Raw genomic sequence first — 18,186 nt, 5'->3', positions numbered from 1 at the left:
CCTCAGCTTATATTGACACTTGCTTCTTTTTTACTGGTGAGCTGATACTTTTTGCTGCAGAAGGGCAAGTCTTGCAGAAGGACAAGTCTGCAGACTCAACTGACTTCTTAAGCCATCCTGAACTCTGCAGCCAAAATCCCTGCAGGATCCTATAGGGAAATAAGGCAAAGCCACTGCCTTGGGACGTCATGCTGGGAATGCAAGCTTTCTTTTGTGCACTGAGGGAGTAAGATCCATGGAAACTGCATTCAAGGACATGGTGCTCTTGTATGGTAACAGTAGGGCTAGAGCTGTGGGTATGTTTTCAGGTAGAGCTGAGTGAAATGAAGTCTGGTAGAATTTCTAGAAATATTTTTGTTTTGAAAATTCCCTCTAATAGCTGAATGGGACTGGGGTTTAGACTGTATCTGATTTTGCAGTCTAGGTTAGCATTGATACAAGATCAAGCTATGTAAGAACAAAATAGAGTTGGAATGCAAATCTGTTTCTCCATTCTAAGAAATGCTCTAATATTTGGGTAATTAGAGGAGTTATCTTTCTGAAATAATTTAATCAGTGAGTATTTTGTAGGTCTCTCCAGTTTCATGATTACTTTTGTGTTCCGGTTTTTTTGCTATTCAAAAAGTGGAGATAAAGTCATACAGAAGTGTGGATATCTCATTGTTTGATTTTGTCAGCATCTGTTCCACTACTTGTCCTTTGCTCGGTAGGACCACAGAGGAGGAGGAGGAGTTTCCCTTTCCAGAATGCGTTAGAAGAATACATGGCTGGTAGTAGAAGAAAGGGAGACTGAACTGATGTTCTCTGGAGAGCATGTATCTAAGCAGTCTAGTTGTTCAAAATGTCTGGCAGGAGAGTAAAGTTTACATATGAAACAAGGACAGATGCTTCAAAGAATGGATGTGCATATATATATGGGCATTTTATTTCTCCCCAAGTTCCCTCTTTTCCCTCCTGCATAAGTTCTCATTTCTAAATCAAGAGCATTCAAAGACTTTAAAAATCTGTGGCTAAGGACACATTACATTTGAAAAAAGCTTTTGTCCTGTTGTGATGACTGTGTGATCATCACTTTGCAGAATGGAGAAAACTGGGATAAAAGGACCTAATATTCCAGATCACTTATTCATATCATGAGATTGTTTTACACGTTTCTAGTAAGGCAAAGTATTTTCCTTGAGGGAGTTTGCAAATCAGCTGGAAGAGGTGGAGAATGAATTATGTTATCATGCTAGGCTTTGATTTACAACTTTCTGTCATCTGTTCCAGAATGTGGACCATCAATTGGCTTTTTATGAGTAGTAGCATTAAAGTATAATAATGGAAATTTTACTTGTATGTAAATGAACAATTGGGATGGGTCTCTTTTTTTGTTTGTTTTGTCCGATTCATTGAGCCTATGACATTCCCAGGCTCAGGTGTCTGGGGAATGGGAACTAAGTATCTAGCTACATTTCAGGATACATTTTCAGTCTCAGGGCTGAATGAAGTTTTTAAGAGTGGATGCTGACTTCCCCCTTGGAGTTTTTTTCAAGGGGTCTAAAATCAAGACAGAGAACTAGACACTGCTGGGTTCTGTTCTCTCTTCTTGCACAACTTCCTTTGCCTTTCTAAGCAAGATATGCAGGACAGACTACTAGGCATGATATTTATTCCTGTGTGAAATCCTTGAGGTTAATGAAGCTAATAAAGTGCCTGAAAATGTGCCTGGGAGTAAAAATGTGCAAGAAGGGCACTAAGTTTCTTTGCCTTTGTTTCCTAATCTTTGGAAACGGCAGTAATTGTATTTGGTAGACGAAATAGCTGTATAAAAGAAAATGGACATTCAGAGACTGCTTTAAAGATGAAAAAAGATAACTTTTAGAGACAATAACATGAACTAAAACCTTTATAGAAGCTGAATTTGTATGTAACGAATCTTATGATGAAGCCTGCCTTTGTGGTGAGATCCCTGTGAAAATGTAGACCTTTCAACACCCTGAATTGTTTGATCCTGTTCTCCCTACCTATTGACTTCATCCTAAAATAAACAAAATTTCAGAAGGAGGATCCTCTGTCATATGGTGTATTATTTTTTGGGATTCTGAATATGAAGTTCACCTAAGCAAATAAGTGTCACTGCTACGTGTTCTTCTAGCAAGAAACTGTGGATGATTTCCATCTCCTTGTCTTGACTAGGAATCTGCAAATAAAGCTGTTTATTACCCTTTAACACAAAGTCTTTCTCAAAAACAAAACAAAAAACTGTTTCCTTTTCTCAGAGATCAGTAATGAAGAAAATAATGTCCCTTCTTCTCAGTCCAGTTCCCATTGCTGTGCATTGTGCAGCACCGACATCAGAACTGGCATTTCATTAAATTTTATGTGCAATCTTGTTAGTAATCTTAGCACAGAGGATTAGAGCTGTGTGAGCTGCAGAGACTCAATGTGCATTTGCCCAGGCTGTAGGAAGGACTTCTGGCAGCAGGGTGGGAAGAAAGCTTGTCTGGGGACCTGCAGCTGCAAGGCTGCCATTCTGTCACCTTTCAACCTCTTGGTTGGAAGAGTTTTGGGCAGGCGATGGAGTGTGCGGTGCTGCTCACGGAGGAGGAGAATGGAGTGTTATTTGAGAGGTAGCTGCCCTTGTTGCAGATTACACTGACGTTTCCATTCTCTCTTCCCCTCCCTCGTATCTCCTTTCCTTCCAGTCTGTGGCAAGCGTTACAAGAACAGGCCTGGGCTGAGCTACCACTACGCTCACACCCATCTTGCCAGCGAAGAGGGTGATGAAGCCCGTGAGCAGGAGACGCGATCTTCCCCTGTCCACAGAAACGAAAACCACAAGCGTGAGTAGTTTTTTCCCTTTGCCTTTGAGATCCTTTTCAGGGATGTTGCCTCAACTTCGTCTTTCCCTTGTTGAGGCTGGCATGATTGCCTGGCTCCATTGTGAGTGATTGGGACCTGGATGCTTGGAGCTAATCAGCTGCAGCTCACATGGGTGCTGGCTCAGCTAGTCAGAAATTCATTTCAAACCCAGCATTATCTCTGCAGCAAGTCACTTTTCCATTACTGCTCCTGAGAGGAGGAGGTGGCAAGGAGAGGGGGGGGGAAAGAAGAGATATCCAACCTGCCCATCATCAAGCAGCCTCCCAGTGCCTGTTAGCAAAGATGTCAAGGAAATACACATCCAGTAGTTTGAGGTGGCTGCCTTTGTTTTGCGTTTGAATAAGAGACATTTATCCATGTCTTAGTATTTTAGGTATGAAATTAATAGCACCTGTCCCCCTCATCCTTGCATCTCCTCCCCAAATAGCTTACCCTCAACTTTACCAAAAGCCACATCTTAGTTACAGTTTTGGAAAATCTATGAAAAGCATCAGTACTGATCTGCAAGCAGGACAGTTGGAATGTGAGAGGAGAAGAGTTATGTGCCTCAGTTCCCCACACTGGTACAGGGCTGACAGAAATCTTAGTGGTTCAGATGGTCCTACTTGACTCTCCTTCCTCTGGTTCTTAGGCACAGAACTGGGAGTCAAGAACACTTTGTTTTATTGCTGATCTTTGCAAGTCTCTGAGCCAATATTTCTCAGTTTTCCAGTGTGCAATACTATGTGATGTTCGCTTTCACCTTGGGATTTGTGTTGATAGCTTTGTTCACTTTCAAAAAGTCCTTTCAGATCAAAGTAATGAACAATGTGGACAAAGCAATAAAAATGCTTATGGGGAAAAATATCCAGGCAAACACTTTCTAATACATTAAGAAGAACTGGAAGAAATATGGAAGTAGGAAAACATTTTCTTTCTAAGCAGGATAATTGATAATTGTCCCCAGGGAGGTGTGGGAGGGGGTTTCCTTCCTCCAAAGCATCTGCTACTAGCCACTGTCTGAGCTTGAAGGGCCGTTTAGTGTGATCCCATTTGGCAGTCCCTATGTTTCTGTCACTTTTATGCTCTACCTTGTAGTTATTCACATGTTTTGTAGATTCACGGCAAAAGTAATTTTGACTCCTCCAGCTGTTGATAAACTTGAGCTGTCAATGCACTAAGAGCGACTGCTTGAGCAGGCTGGAGAATGTCAGTGTTCAGCCAATAGCTTTTGTTTACTTAGCATTTACATCATCTCTGTTAGGTTTTTTCCCCTGTGCTTGCACTAGTCAGTAATAGTTGCATATCTGAGAGGCATATTGCAAATCTATTTTGAATTAATATTGATAATGGCCTGGCACAGATGCCCAAACAAAGAAGGGTAGTGTCCCCTGCCCTTCAGCTTGTCACAGAGGCCAAAGACAGTTTCAGTCCTCATGTTTCTGGTGCTTAGGAAATGATAAAAGTTAGAAAGAAGAGGAGATAGAAAAGCTATGGTAAGGTTAGAAGCAGCCAGCCTTAGCCTATGGAAAGAAAGGTGTGTTCTACTCTATGGAAAAAGATAAAGAGTGGGAGCTGCTCAAGCTTGTGTTCTCCCAGAGTTCCTGTGTGATGCTTGTGGCAGAGGGAAGCTGCTGACACAGAACCTGAAACAGGCAGAAGTTTAAAGCCAGTGGGGTAAACCACTCTGAGACCCAGATTCCTGAGCAGAAAGAGTCTGCTTAACAACCAGACAGGAGCCAGTGAGGTACGGGCAACAGCCATGCGAATGTGAAGATCACCCCTGGGGAAAGTCCCAGCCGCCGGAAGGTAACTCTCCCAAATGGCTTAGCTGTCGCAGTGGCTGTTTGTTCTTTTTTCCTGTTTGTTTGTTTACAGCCTTGAGCTCAGATCTTGCATCTTTGCTCTTTCACTTGGCGATATTTAATTTATGCTGCCATTTATCTTCCATGTGAATGCTAATTGTCCACATTGCTAATGTGCAGTCATTAAATGGTCCCTTTGTACAGGGGGATGGTGGGGAGCCAGTGCATCAGATCCTTCCTCTCCCCTAAGAACTGCTAGGCATGTGTTATGAATTAGATTTGACAGGTCTGCAGCATTGCAGGGCTTGGGCTTCAAGAATCCTCTCTGCATGGGCTTGGGGGGCAGGAGGGAGGGATGAATGGAAGGAGGGAGGAAGGGAAGGCAGGGGGGATGTTAATCCAAACAGCTAATCCGCAACCTATTGAACAGGAGGACCAGAGATATGGTATAGAGCAGGGTCTGGTTATTTGCTTAGCAGTGTGTCAGAGAGATATGAGCAGCCTGATTTTAAAAAGGCAAGGCAAATTCAAACCAGCCATTTGGAATTTGCCGTGCTGTGGGAGGTGAGCACTGGGTCAGCAAGTTCAGGCAGGTGGCTGCAGTATGAACTTCCTTCCTTTGTACCCGTCTCTCCTCTGCAGCCTCCACTCCTTGCAGTACTTGTGGCAACAGCAGCTGTGCTGATGCAGGAGGGAGCTTTCTGGAGCAGGACTTCTGCTGGATTCAGCTATTAATGCCCTGGCTGGTGTCAGCTCAACAGCTGATGTCCTCTTGTCTTCCTACACACCCAGTTCCCTTTATCCTTACTCTTCTCATGCACAGAAGAATTTGGGTAGTTCAGTAAATTATCCAGGGACTGGAAAATTGCTGTAGATAGGAGGAACTTACCTGAAACTGAGAACCACCGAGCAGATGTGTATCAAAGAACAGGGACTGGCCCATGCCCCAGCTCTCGCCTTCTTGGCACATGTCACTGTCCTTGACTGTTGTAGAAGGTTTGTTTATTTACGTCTCTCCTTCTGTCCTTCTTCCTCACCTATAGCTTACCTTTTGCAACATGGAAGATAGTTCAACAGTCCTCCCTGGCCTTTGTCTTTCCTAAAGCATCTTAGCCTGTGCTTTGTTTGAGCTTTAGTTGTTTTGTTTGTATGTCTTATCTAGCCCTTTGACACAGATAAATAACCCTTCCTCAGTGCCTAGTCTTGCCTCTGCCTACACATGCATTTATTTTTGACCGACTCTCTGACTTTTTTTTATGGGAGTAGGGAACTGTGAAAAGGATGTTATAGAAAACCCTTTAAAAAGTCAATTCCCCCCTTCCCCAGCTCCTCTTATAAAAAGAAATGATCCCCCACCGTTCCCAACGTTTTTTCTGCTGGCTTTTCCTCCACATGTTGGCACCAAGAGCGTGAGATTTGTGAGCCCAGGGTGCATCCAAGCCTGCCACAAAACACCTGCTGTTTTATTCCATCTCACTCCATGGGTACTGGCCAGCTCTAGGGGCAGCTGGTGCTCACAAATTTTGAGCCACTTCTGATATAGGAATTACATTAGACTTCTAGCTATTGAAATGTGTGTGTGAATGAGTGTACTGGTATAAATGCTCTTCCTTAATTCCTGGGAGAATAGGATAGTGTGTCTACATGGAGAAAAACTTCCTCTTCTTTAAAGGAAAATAGTTTTCAGTGGCATTTTGCTGTGTGAAACGCTGGTTACAGGCAGCTGTGCAGTAAATAGCAACTGAACAGATCTTATGCCCACAAGCACTTTGGCCAAAGACAATCCTAAATAAAGGCCACTGGGCGGGCTGTCACTGGCCTAGCTACCCTACTGTGTGCGGGTTGGTCCATGTATTTAACGAGAATACAGTCCTGTGCCCTCCTGTCACTCTGCTAGCTTGCACATCTGACCTGCAAACCCCCCTGTGTATGTTATTTCGTGGCATCAGCCAGGTGTGCCCAGTTCCATCACAGATTTTATTATGTGGATTAATGTCTATTGGAGAGACTAGCCAAAGTTGTTTGTGTACTCTAAGCATAATTGGATACCCAGTCTCCAGAGATAAAAAATTAATGTGCTAACCTCAGTGTGCCTCCAAGCTGTCCTCCAGCTCCCCCACACAGTCATCTTTGAAACATTTTTATTTCCATCCAGGCAGGGGGCTGGCCATGAATAAATGACAAGAGTCAGCCCCTCAGTTGGAGCTGAGCTGTTTGTTCCTCTCCACAAGCAGCATCAATTTGAAAAGCTACATCAGGCCTACTTTTTCCCTGCCTCAGTGCTGATCCTCGCTGGGGCCATGATGGGAGCTACTTCTGAATGCAGAGATGCATCAATGCCCACCTTGTGACAAGTTACCCTGCAGCAGGTGCCTTTGCAGTGAAAATATGTACATTACCTTGAGTTGACTTCTCATTAGTTTAATCTGGTTGAGTTTTTTTTTTTCTTTTCCAGATTTTGTTTTCATAAGGAAAAAGAGAATGCTAAGAGAAATAGTAGCAATAGTAATGATTTTCACTCAAACCCTATTTGCGGCTGTGAATTTCTCAGACTGTTGTGTCTGTTTTGGGGTGCTGAGTCAAAAACAGATCAGTTTGAAAAGCTACATCAGGGGTAGTTTTGGAATAGTGGAAAATCCCAAGCTCATTTCCCATGTACAGGGACCCACAAGGGACTTTTTATTGTCTTCGTTAGGAGTTGTGGGGGCTTTTTTTTGGTAGTTTGGGGGTTTTGTTTTTACATACTGCCTGGCCAGGACCTGAAATGTTGTTGTCAATATGCAACTACATTGAAGAGAAGCACCTAATGCTTCTCAGTACTTTATGGGAAAACATTTCCAATTTAACTAATTAGTTTTTGAAAATCCTGTGTTGCTTCAAGAACATGTCAGCCCTTGAGACATTATAGTATCATTTATGTATTTATATTTCTTTTTCCTTTCTCCCCGTTTCCTTGCTTTTCTCCCCTGTGTAGAATTTGAAGGAAGTAAACCCCAAAGTTTTGACTGATTTTAAACTTAAATGCTTGTCTTCTCACACTCCTCCAGTGAGTAATTTCCAGACCCAAAGTCTACAACATGTTGCAGGGACCCATTTCACGACACTGTGTTCTTACCTGAATACTGAGGGATGTTGCCAGATGAGGCTGTATATTGGGCACTATAATCCCTCCTTGAGTTCCCTGAGCTGATGGGAATGATGCATTTCAGTGTTTGATGCATTTCAGCGGCCAGATGCCAAGTCCCAGGACTGGTACCCCTCAAAATCAGGAAAAGTGTATGTTAACATGTCAGACTCTTTTTGTCTGCCTTCCTATTCTGTATCTTCTTTTTTTATTGTCGTGAGGCACTAGACAGTTACAATGATTTACTGTGGGATTTTGGCTCATGCTTTACATGTTCCTGCAGAAGACTCTGTAAGATCAGCACACAGACATTTCTGTGAAGTGCTGTCTTTCTCCAAATCTGCAAGATCTGATCAGTTGATGCTGTATTTTCCTAGCTGGACCTTCCACTGCCTGCCTCCCAGCTCATTCATTAGCTGTTAAACTTAAGGGCTGTATCGATTCCTGTAAAAGACATGATCAAATGCTCTTCCTTTCCCCACATTCAGAGGCTTCCTCTGACTCCCACAAATGTACCTCCTTCTCATAGCACTTCTTGCAGCTTGTAGTGCTCCTTTGCCATGCCCCTCTGCGAGCAGAGCCTGTAGGAAAGGCAAACCTGTCAGACCTGCTAAAAGCTGTGCGCAGGCAACAACTCCTTCTATCCCCACAGCACCAACTGACTCAGAGAGGAGATAAAATCCAGTCACTAGGGAGAACTGGCAATACTTTGAGGGGGTGGTTTTCAGCACCTCTTGGTAGCATAGCCTGCTTCTCTGGCTGCCAGCAAAGGGCATGGCCATGCTGTGAGGGGGAGTGCAGCATGGAGAGCCTGAGCTAGCAGTGGCCCATGGGGCTGCACAGTCTGATTAGCTTGGCTTGGGAACAGAACAGCAGCCGTTTCCCAGTGCTACACCCAAGTTCAGAGCTTATTTGGTTGAATACTGTGCCACAGCCACACAAACGTGTCGCTACCAACCTAAGGTGTGCTTAGAGCCTGATGGAGGGTTTCTGTATCAGGTGCCTCAACATTTCCCAGTTTGGGGCTAGCCAACATGCTTATCTCTGGTGTTAACGACAGAGTAAACATGCCCAGAGAGACCAGCCACTTCCTCTCATTCAGTTTGATTTACATTTCTTCCTGGAAAACTGCAATGAAAAAACCCTGCACTTCATGGCGAGGGGGCTGCAGAAATGACTGTGCACATCTTTGCCTGGCTGTGCACACTTGAGGCGCCAAGAAACTTGAATACATTTCAGCTACACCAGGCTTGTTCCTCATGACACCAGGAGCTACAGATACGATGTTCCTTTACTGCTCCTTTCCAGAGCAGGGTCTAACCTGCCTCTCTGGCACCCACCGCTGCTCATTACACCCCAGCAATAACTGGGGCAGAAGTGGGTGCGTGCCCAGCCACACGTCCCTCCTCTTCCTTCAAGAAAAGCCATAGTCCAAGTGCTGCTTTTCCCTTCTCCACAAAGCCATTTTCTAATTTCTACATCACGTTGTAATGTCTTGCACGAGCCTGCCTATCCTCCGCTGATGCATTCTGAGCAGCAAATGAAGGGGCTCATTCCTTATTCCTTACACTTGAGAGATGAAGCACTAACAGGTGGCAAGGCCCGAGGTAGCCCCGGCCGGGCACTGCGGTCGCCATGGAGACAGGCCAGGCCTGCCGTGGATGAGCGGTGGTGGGGGGATAAGCGAAGGCACATGGGGGCACTTCGGCTGTAGGTTGGGATTATATGTCATCAAGTCCTCCAAGGGGCTTGACGCTCCACTGCGGGCTCCGGATCTTGGCTGGCGTTTTGCTGCACCGGCAGCCAAACATTGGGCTTGCACTTTGACAGTGAGAAAAAGGGAGGAGTCAGGAAGGAAAACCAGCCCCGTCTAACACAAAGAGTCGTGTAGATTTAAAAAAACAACAACCCACTCAAAACAACCCAACAAAAAAGCAAATCCAGCCCTTTTCCTAAATTGCAAAGTGCATTGACTTCATTCAGACCAAACGCAGGTTCCTGTGGTCTCTATTGTGCTCTGCAAATTTTTCTTGCAAACAGAGTAAATGGCCTGATTCAGAGCTTTTCAAATTGAATTGAAAAACTCCAGTGGACTTTATTGGTTTTGGATCAAGCCCAGAAGAAACAGGTAAGAGTTGGACAAAATGTGCTCGGAAAAATCCCTTTGGGAGCGCATGTATGTACAACTGTAACCAATTCACTGTAATCATTTAAAGAAATGATGCATTACCCCACAATCCAATAGCAAGGCATGGACTCTACTCCTCATTCTCTAGTGCCTTTCCAGTAGTGTGGATATGATAAAAAATAGGGATAAAATGCTACCAAACTCAAATGCACAGCTTAAACTATGGTTAAGTATTATGCTGTATTATGTACAGGCTGAAGAAATATATGTGACTGTGATTTGGTACCAAAGAATAGGGAAACCCGTTTTTCTTTTAAGCATAGATTCCGCTCCAGGTTTTTAGATTATTATGTTTAAATTTTCAATCAAGATCCAAATCATCAAAATAACTTCACTTAGAAATCAGAAAATTGAGAAACGACAAGGTTCTATTTATTTAGGGTTTTGTCTGTATGCATGTAAGGAAAACTGTTTAAAATATCTGTATTTTGAATTTTCTGATTAAAAAACAGGGACAAGAATTGCTTCTTCTTTCTTCTGAACTCCTTTCATTCAAGATGCTCTCTGCAGCTATGACAGCTAGAAAACTGAGATTGTTATTGAGTCATGTGGCTTTAGGAAATGATGTAGAAAAAAAAACGTCCTAATGTCTTGATGTTATTTCTCTAGAAGCAGCTTTCTTTTCTTGTTAAACTGAAACCATGAGGAAGAGAACTTCCAGATTTTTGGATTACTTGGGGACAGGAGAAGGGAATCTAGAACTCTGTTTAGAGCCCCTCCTTCAAAATCAAGAAGGCACAGAAGTTGTTTTAAATCTGTAAACTCAGTCAGTTTGTTTAGCTTTTTAGGTTTTGTCTACAGAACAAAGTTACTGTGTGATATACTATGGAAGGTATTTAATTTATAGTACTTACTTTTCAAGAAGACTCCTGTGAATGATGGCACTATATTTTAACTGGGGCTTTATTCTGCTTAGCTTGTTACAGTTTGAAATTAACTTGATTAGGCTAAGAAGAAAAAAAAAATATTTCTGAATAAGAGTATATCTAAGTTATTTGGAAATAGTGACTTCATTTTCAGTCTGCATCCTGTCTTCACATCAATCAGCTTTCAGGTACAGAGAAACTATCAACTTAACTGTGCAAATCTTTCTGTGGCTCTTCTTAATCTATTTTTAAAAGTATTTTATAAAATTGTATACTCTATTTATTTTGGGGCAGCTGTACATGAACACAGGGCCTTTGAAACTAGAAAGCAAGACTGAGTTGACATGGCAAGAGGGACTGATTTAAATCCACCCCCTATGAGCACATCTTAGCTCAGGCAGTACTCCTCAAAGCTCCTAAAAGCTTTTGATCCCTTGTTGCAGTTTGTAACGTAGAAGAAAATCAGAGGAATTTTGAGGAAGTTAGGATGAGACCATGGTTGGTTTTCAAGGCTTTGCTTTAGAACCGTTTCTGATTCTTTTTTTTAAGACAAAATGGGTGAACTTTTTTTTAGACAAAATCCTTGATTGTAGTCACACGGTACAAATGATTGAGCTTGCTACTACTGAGTTGCTTCTCATTAGCTGAGCTATTGTCTGGATTAAGCTAGTGCCTTCTACTTTGCGATTAACATGTGCAAAATTGGATACCTAGTTAATTAGTATATGTCAGATGAAAAGCAGCAACGCATTAGTCCCTTGTAATTTAATTGCTTTCACTTGTGCATCCATTCCCATACTTACTTTACTAAATAATTTTATTGATAAAGGGGTGGAATTAGGGTTGGACTTTTGTTGCATGATACTCTTCTCATGAATATTGCACATCATATCTTGCTATCTTTGCTTTGTTTCTGAATTCCCTCATCATTTGTGAACTAAAGTAAAATAGAAGTAAAAACTCCAAGGACGTCCACACACACGCCAAAAAAAACCCCATCCTTTGAAAGTAAGAACTCTGCTTACTATCATCTGGAAATCTCTTTATTCTCAAACCTTCTGTGATTTAGCCTGGGGCTTAATTCACTGTATAGTAGTGATCAAGAAAATAAGCCCGAGTCAGGTTTGATTCTAGTTTTTGCACCTGTTAGAACAAAAAAAAAACATTGAAGAGAATAACATTGCCTGGCTGATTTGACTCTAGAGATACATTATTTAAGACATCTTTGATGTAACTTCAGGAACTTCTCATCTGTGTATGACTTTTCAGGCCTAATATCTCTATTACGCTCACCTGAGCCAGGTACATATTTATGAGTGTTGAGCAATAAATGAGCACATAGGCAGTCACATTAAAAATTAAATTAATTTGGAAGAAAAAGAAGAGGAGGAGAGGGGAGAAAGGAGGTGATCAAATCCCATGCTTACTCACTTGCCAGTAGTCTAGGAGAATCTCTTTGGCTTTATTGCAGTCAGTGAATACCCTCCATCTGTCCCACACACCATAGATGAATTGATCAAGTATATGTGTTTTCAGAGGGTCCTCTGTCCCATTTCCAGTTTGACAGTCAGTGGATCCTACTTAATGTCATAAGCTGCACTGGAAAAAGTTAAGTCAGTATATGTGAAGTATTAAATCAATGATACCATTGGTATCATTGGGTAAGCCAGTTCATCACTCTACCATCAAGTCTTTCCACTGTAAAATGCAATGTGGCCTCCTCACCACGAGACTTAATCAGGGCCCAGCAATACTTGGGTTAAAGTCAATGGCAGAAGAGGCTTTTGACCTTACTGAAGGCTAATATGAGGATCTTGCTATCTGTAAGGCACTTTAAGAAACTCAGATGAAATGTGAAGTAATGTAATAAGGGACAAAAAGCAATTAAAAATGACTAAACACTGAGCTTGCTGAGTTTGCATTGTACATGGCCTGTCTGTAGATGCAGCACAATATAAAGAAGTAATTACTTAACTTTTTCAAAATAGGGCCATAGTGGAAAAGTAAGTGCTAGGGAGTTCTGCTTTTTATACATAAAATATGTACAAGTAGCAACTTTATGATCATTTTGTTACAGCTCTTAAAATGAGCCGGTGCGCTAGACTTCCACCTGGTTCCTGTTCTTTTTTTTGCTTATCTTGCATGCACGTATTAAATGCCTCACAGTGAACAGGCAAAATGCTAACCTAACACTGGGGGTTTCTCTCTAGCTTTGGGAGAATGGGGTATCTACCAACCAGGACTATTTCAGAGCAAAGTCCATTGTTTAATAAATACTACCAGGGACTTGGCAACCATGCAGGAAGATAGTGATGTATTCGCAGCCTTACGGGTTTTAATTTTTTTCTTAATATTACTTTACTGCAAACTTTCAGTTCCCAATCTCCAAAAAGCTCAGCTAATCAACAGCTGGAAGTAAATGAATAGCTAGATGCACCCAAACCAGAAAAGCACATTGAACCCAGAGGAAATTTTAATTTTAAGTGTATGTCTTGGACTGCTACCAGAAGCCCTTTAGAATGTCATTGTTCTTTGGGGGAAATTTGGATGTGGACAAAAAGACCATTAATAAAGGCTGTCAAAACATCTGTAAAAAATCTGCAAGTTACAAAATATGCATTAAAAAGATAATTAAATATAGATGGTGCTGTTTAAAGGTCTTCATTTTCTAGTTTGTAGACATCTTCATGGGATAGTCTTAGGTCAGGTATACCACTGGAATTTTTCATTTAAAAAAGGAGAAACAAGATGAAGACCAACTATTCCCTCCACTCCCTTCTCCCTTTCCCAGTTCATACTTAAGAGTGTACAGGAACAAGAAGTTTTCCCTCTCTGGAGAACAGAGGAGGAAAATGGCAGTTGTGAGCGAGTGAAAAAGAGCACATTGCTGCTCTGCTCAACTAAGAGGAATGCAGAAGACTTCTGCCTTTCTCTCCTTTCCAGGGGAACTGCCTCCTCCTCCGCTTAAGACCCAGTGTGTGTCTGGTGTGTGTCTGCTCCTTTCCAGCTATTCCTAGCTGGAAAATAAGAATGAAATTTCTCTCCTTTTTTCTTGGCTAAAAGAGTTTGTGCCTCTGCCGGCTGGGACATCCACCCCAGGCTGAATGCACTTGTGCTGGGTGCTCAGGTAGACCTGCCGCCCTCCCTGCTCCTCCTGGGGACATGCACTTAGCTTAAACTTAGGGTGAACCACCTACAAATGATGGCTTTGCCTGTGAATATTCATGGCCATTTGTATCAACTTCTTGACTAAGGACACCCTGCCTCTTTGAGTTGTAATCCCCAAAAAGCTACTTATAAAAAAAACAGTTAAGGTACCTATCCCCTCCATGTCCCTGCTGCTGGCTTTTGAGTTTTGGGGAATGTATTTTTCTTTACTGAACTTGTGTTTTGTGGGTTTACAATTGTGACTGCTATCTGGAAAAACAGGTTTGGCTTACTGACAGTGTAGGTCAGATTCTGCACTAGAGATAGTTCCTATTTTGGTCCATGTTACCAAGCCCCTGAACTGTACAGGGATATCTGGCAGCAGCTCCTTGTGAGGGACCAGCCTTGGTGGCTTTATAAAGGAAACGGTGAAGTGCATTTCAGGCAAAATATATACAACACAGGGTGTACTTAAAACGGAGGTGATTTATACAGTTCACTTTTTGTTCTGATTGACAATATGTTGGCAAGACTGTAACCTGAGGATTCACTGTCTATCATGTAAAGAGAAGGGGGAAATGTCTACACTGAATTCTCTTTAAGTAAATCTGATTTCTAACCCAACTGCAGCCCAGAAAGGACCAGACGGGGTCATCATTCCCAATAACTACTGTGACTTCTGCCTTGGAGGCTCCAATATGAACAAAAAGAGTGGTCGGCCAGAGGAACTTGTATCGTGCTCAGACTGTGGGCGCTCTGGTAGGTGACTCCTTCTTGCATCTTTCTTGTACAAAGGCATTTGTGTGATTCGTTTTTTGCTCCTTCTGAAGATTTTGAAGACAGGCAGAACATTTGGGAAGGGATAGAAGATGAAGTCATACCTCTTGTGTGTGTTTGTGGAAAGGATGACTGGGAAATTTTCTATCATAAAACCCATTGTTGGATTCACATTTTTAAGCTAATGGGGTCTTGCAAGATAATAAAGGTTTAATATATTTATTAGCTTCTGCGAACATTGCTACATGTACTAGTTGTTCTTCAAATGGAAGGAGAAAATCCTATGACAATGTTAAAAAATGGTCTCTGTCTTCAAATGCTGCAATTACAACTATAAATTACTTACAAGATTTATTAAAGTTGCATGACAAGCATTTCCATTGATTACACATTTCATGCATTTCTTCATCCAAAAAAGAAAGGAGGAAATTACAGGGTAGGGATGGGGGTAGCTGTCAAGGATTATCCTCTTACAAGATGACTATCATTAATTTTGTTTAAAGAGGTTTTTTATTTCTCCGTTTTCTTCCCTTCTCTCTATTTAAATGTAGGAAATTGTGTCTTTCCCATTCTGAGTTGTCTCTATTTCTGGACTGTTGTTTTCTTCCTTCCTTTATTTTTTTTCTCCTTTACTTTCTTTCTTTTTTTTTTTTTTGTTTTTTTTTGTTTTCTTAAGTTTTATCCCAGCTGAGCAGTTATTTATAGCCTATGTGGGAGGTGGTGTTGGGAATGGGAGACCTTTAATAACTGCATATTTCAGTTTTGATCTAAGTTTCCAGTTGTGATATTGCTGGACAATGGTGATATGAGTGGTGGTAAGACCATCATATGGAAATCTGAAAAACAGAGACCTTGACATTCAGTATTGCTGCTGCTCCTTCTATACTGTAGTCGCTGAAAGATGTCTGTTGCTTGATGGCTGAAATGCAATGTGGAGTGTTCTTGTGCCAAGGGAATGGCCTTTTTATGCTCCTGCGGAAATTCATAGTAAGCCTCTTACCACATTTGGTGGGAGCAGGGCAAGACTCTCACTGACAAATTGCCTTCTGCAGTTCTTGTGACCTCTGAAGATACTCTGAAGCGATACTGACTGGTCACCAGAGGACCGATGGCAACCCCTTCGGTTTTCTCCAAGGGGGTCCTTATTAATGCTGTGCAGTCAGGGGCATGAACCTTTTAGTATGTGTGTGGTTGCTTCTTAATAACTGAAGGGGGATACTCACGGGGTCTGTGGTGCCATCTTGGAAGATCATTGCCCTTTTCCTTAATTGATATAATTCAATATAAGTCATTTCCGCATTGTCCTGATACGGCATTATGATATGGATCCATTTTACTTTTTTTTTGCTGTTTAAACATTGCTATGGTGATTATATCTGAATGTAAGACAAATACACTAATTTCCTTGATTTCTTAGTGTGATAGAACAAGATCAGCACGTGACCTAAATTGTGCAAAAGCAGTTCCATTAAATGCTATCCTTGTACAAATTCTGACCCATCTGGGTCTTTCATAGGGGTCTGCAGTGATGTGACTGATGTGTGATGAAAGTGATTAAGGTACAACCACACTAATCTCTAAACTAAAACAATGAAACCTCTTTGGTGGCTGCCATCTTTCTCTTTCTTGATAATGGAGAACATTTTCATTATACTGAAAGAGAGGTTGTGGAAATGATACTGTTTCTTCTGTTCACAGTCAGTAAAATCACATCTCTACAAGGTGGTTCATCTGCCAATTATTTTGTTATATCCATTTTCTTTTTGTAAACAGGATTTAATTATTTGTGTCTCAAGCAATGCAGTGTACTTATTATATGACTGATTTCTGTAGCTGGAGTGGGGACCAAACAGTTGGTTACAGTTGGTTACCATGCTACTGTTTCTGAATACTGAAATATCTGTTCCCTAAAATCTCACACTCTCATTTTGCTGGGGTGCAAGAGACATCTTTTTCTCTTCCTTTTCTGAAGAGGGAATTTGAAGGCTGTACTATTAATCACATAACATGTTTGACTGAAGGAGAAAATAAGCCTCAGTTTCACATATTTCAGTATATGACTTCTCTTTTTAATAGTTGTCTTCTTGTTATTATTGTGGCTGCTATTGATGTCCTGTGTGGAGAATTTCCTGTTCCATATTGAAAGCTGGATTGACTCACACACATTTGAACTTTTCAGTGTTCCCCAAGATAGGTCACTTCACATCTTAGTTGTTCTAGTTGTTGAACTCTATATATTTGTTTTGGTTTGGATTTTATTTTTTAAGGAGGTGTCATGAAATTGGAATAAAAGCATTTCTTTAGGTTACTTTTACTTAGTCTTGAAATTGTATTTCATTTTGTTGACAGAGGATGCTCTTTAGAATCAGGTGAAGGACAGGGACAAAAAATAGTCCTGAGGTTGATGAGCTATCTAGTGGGTTACATTTCTATAGTGGTAAACTTGTGATAGTTGATGCCAGCCTGAAGGACAGTCATTGTGCTTAGAGCTAACAGTGTCTAATTATGTTTATGGTGTGTATGTCTTTTAAAATTGATCTAAGTAATGTCTTTTGAGGAGAGGAAAACATGATTAACCCTTTCGCTGCCATAGCTGTGGGCACCTGTTGTTTGTAGACTTTTTTTCTTTGAAAGAGAAACTGATTCTTTTTTATTTTACTTACTGGAGTTCTACCGAGCTATGTTGTTGAGGTGCGCGGGCACAGACAAGCACACACCTATGAGCTCAATAGTCTGAATTGTTTAATAGTAATGATGATTAAAAGAATTATGATGATGATGCCTGTTGCTTAACCCATGTGCTGATATATTCATCATACATGTCAGCTCATTTGGGAAGAGAAGGCAGGAGGGACGAAGCAGCGCCAGCACGCACTACGGAGGACTTGTTCGGTTCCACGTCAGAAAGCGACACCTCGACCTTTCATGGCTTTGACGAGGACGATGCAGAAGAGCCTCTCTCAAGCCGAGGAGGTGGCTGTGGTGGCAGCTCTCCCTCTGCAGACAAAAAGGGCGGCTGCTAAAATAACTAAAAAGACACACAAACTTCGAGCGATTTTCTGTCCTTTTTACTACTAGGATTTTTTTCCCCTTTTTTTTTTTTTTTTATTTTAGGTCCTTGTTTTTTGTTTTTGTTTTTTTTTTGTTGTTGTTATTTTTGTTGTTTTTCCTGCGGGGTGTACACTGAAAGCACAAGCGTTTAAAGCTCTTGACAACTACTTTGAAGAGACAGAAGGTTTTGATTTTCCTGTTATTTTTTTCATTTTAATTTGTTTTTCTCCCACCTCCCCCCTTCTCTTTCTCTCTGGAAATGTAAAAGGTGGATTTAATATTTTTTTAATAGTGAGCAGAGTTGATTTTCTTGTCTTTTAATATATATATCGGCAAACCACAAAAAATACAGATGGGTTGGAGAGCAGAAAGCAAACCCAAATA

General features: G+C 41.4%; 1 protein-coding gene across 1 annotated transcript in view; it reads left to right on the top strand.

Annotated features, from left to right (window-relative positions):
* The window catches only part of LOC104400867 (zinc finger protein DPF3-like), a gene marked incomplete at its 5' end in the record, with an annotated part of 37,403 nt that extends 19,392 nt beyond the window's left edge, over positions 1-18,011 (top strand). Inside the window, 3 exons of the mRNA XM_010016177.1 lie at positions 2,688-2,825; positions 14,605-14,733; positions 17,578-18,011. Coding sequence (XP_010014479.1) covers positions 2,688-2,825; positions 14,605-14,733; positions 17,578-17,774 — 464 coding nt within the window. The remainder of the gene's footprint in view (positions 1-2,687; positions 2,826-14,604; positions 14,734-17,577) is intronic.
* Between the last annotated feature and the right edge of the window lie 175 nt (positions 18,012-18,186).

The sequence above is a fragment of the Nestor notabilis genome, unplaced genomic scaffold, assembly GCF_000696875.1.
Source record: "Nestor notabilis isolate BGI_N333 unplaced genomic scaffold, ASM69687v1 scaffold32656, whole genome shotgun sequence".
NCBI classification, from domain to species: Eukaryota; Metazoa; Chordata; class Aves; order Psittaciformes; family Psittacidae; genus Nestor; species Nestor notabilis.
This window is presented reverse-complemented; position numbering and strand designations above follow the sequence as displayed.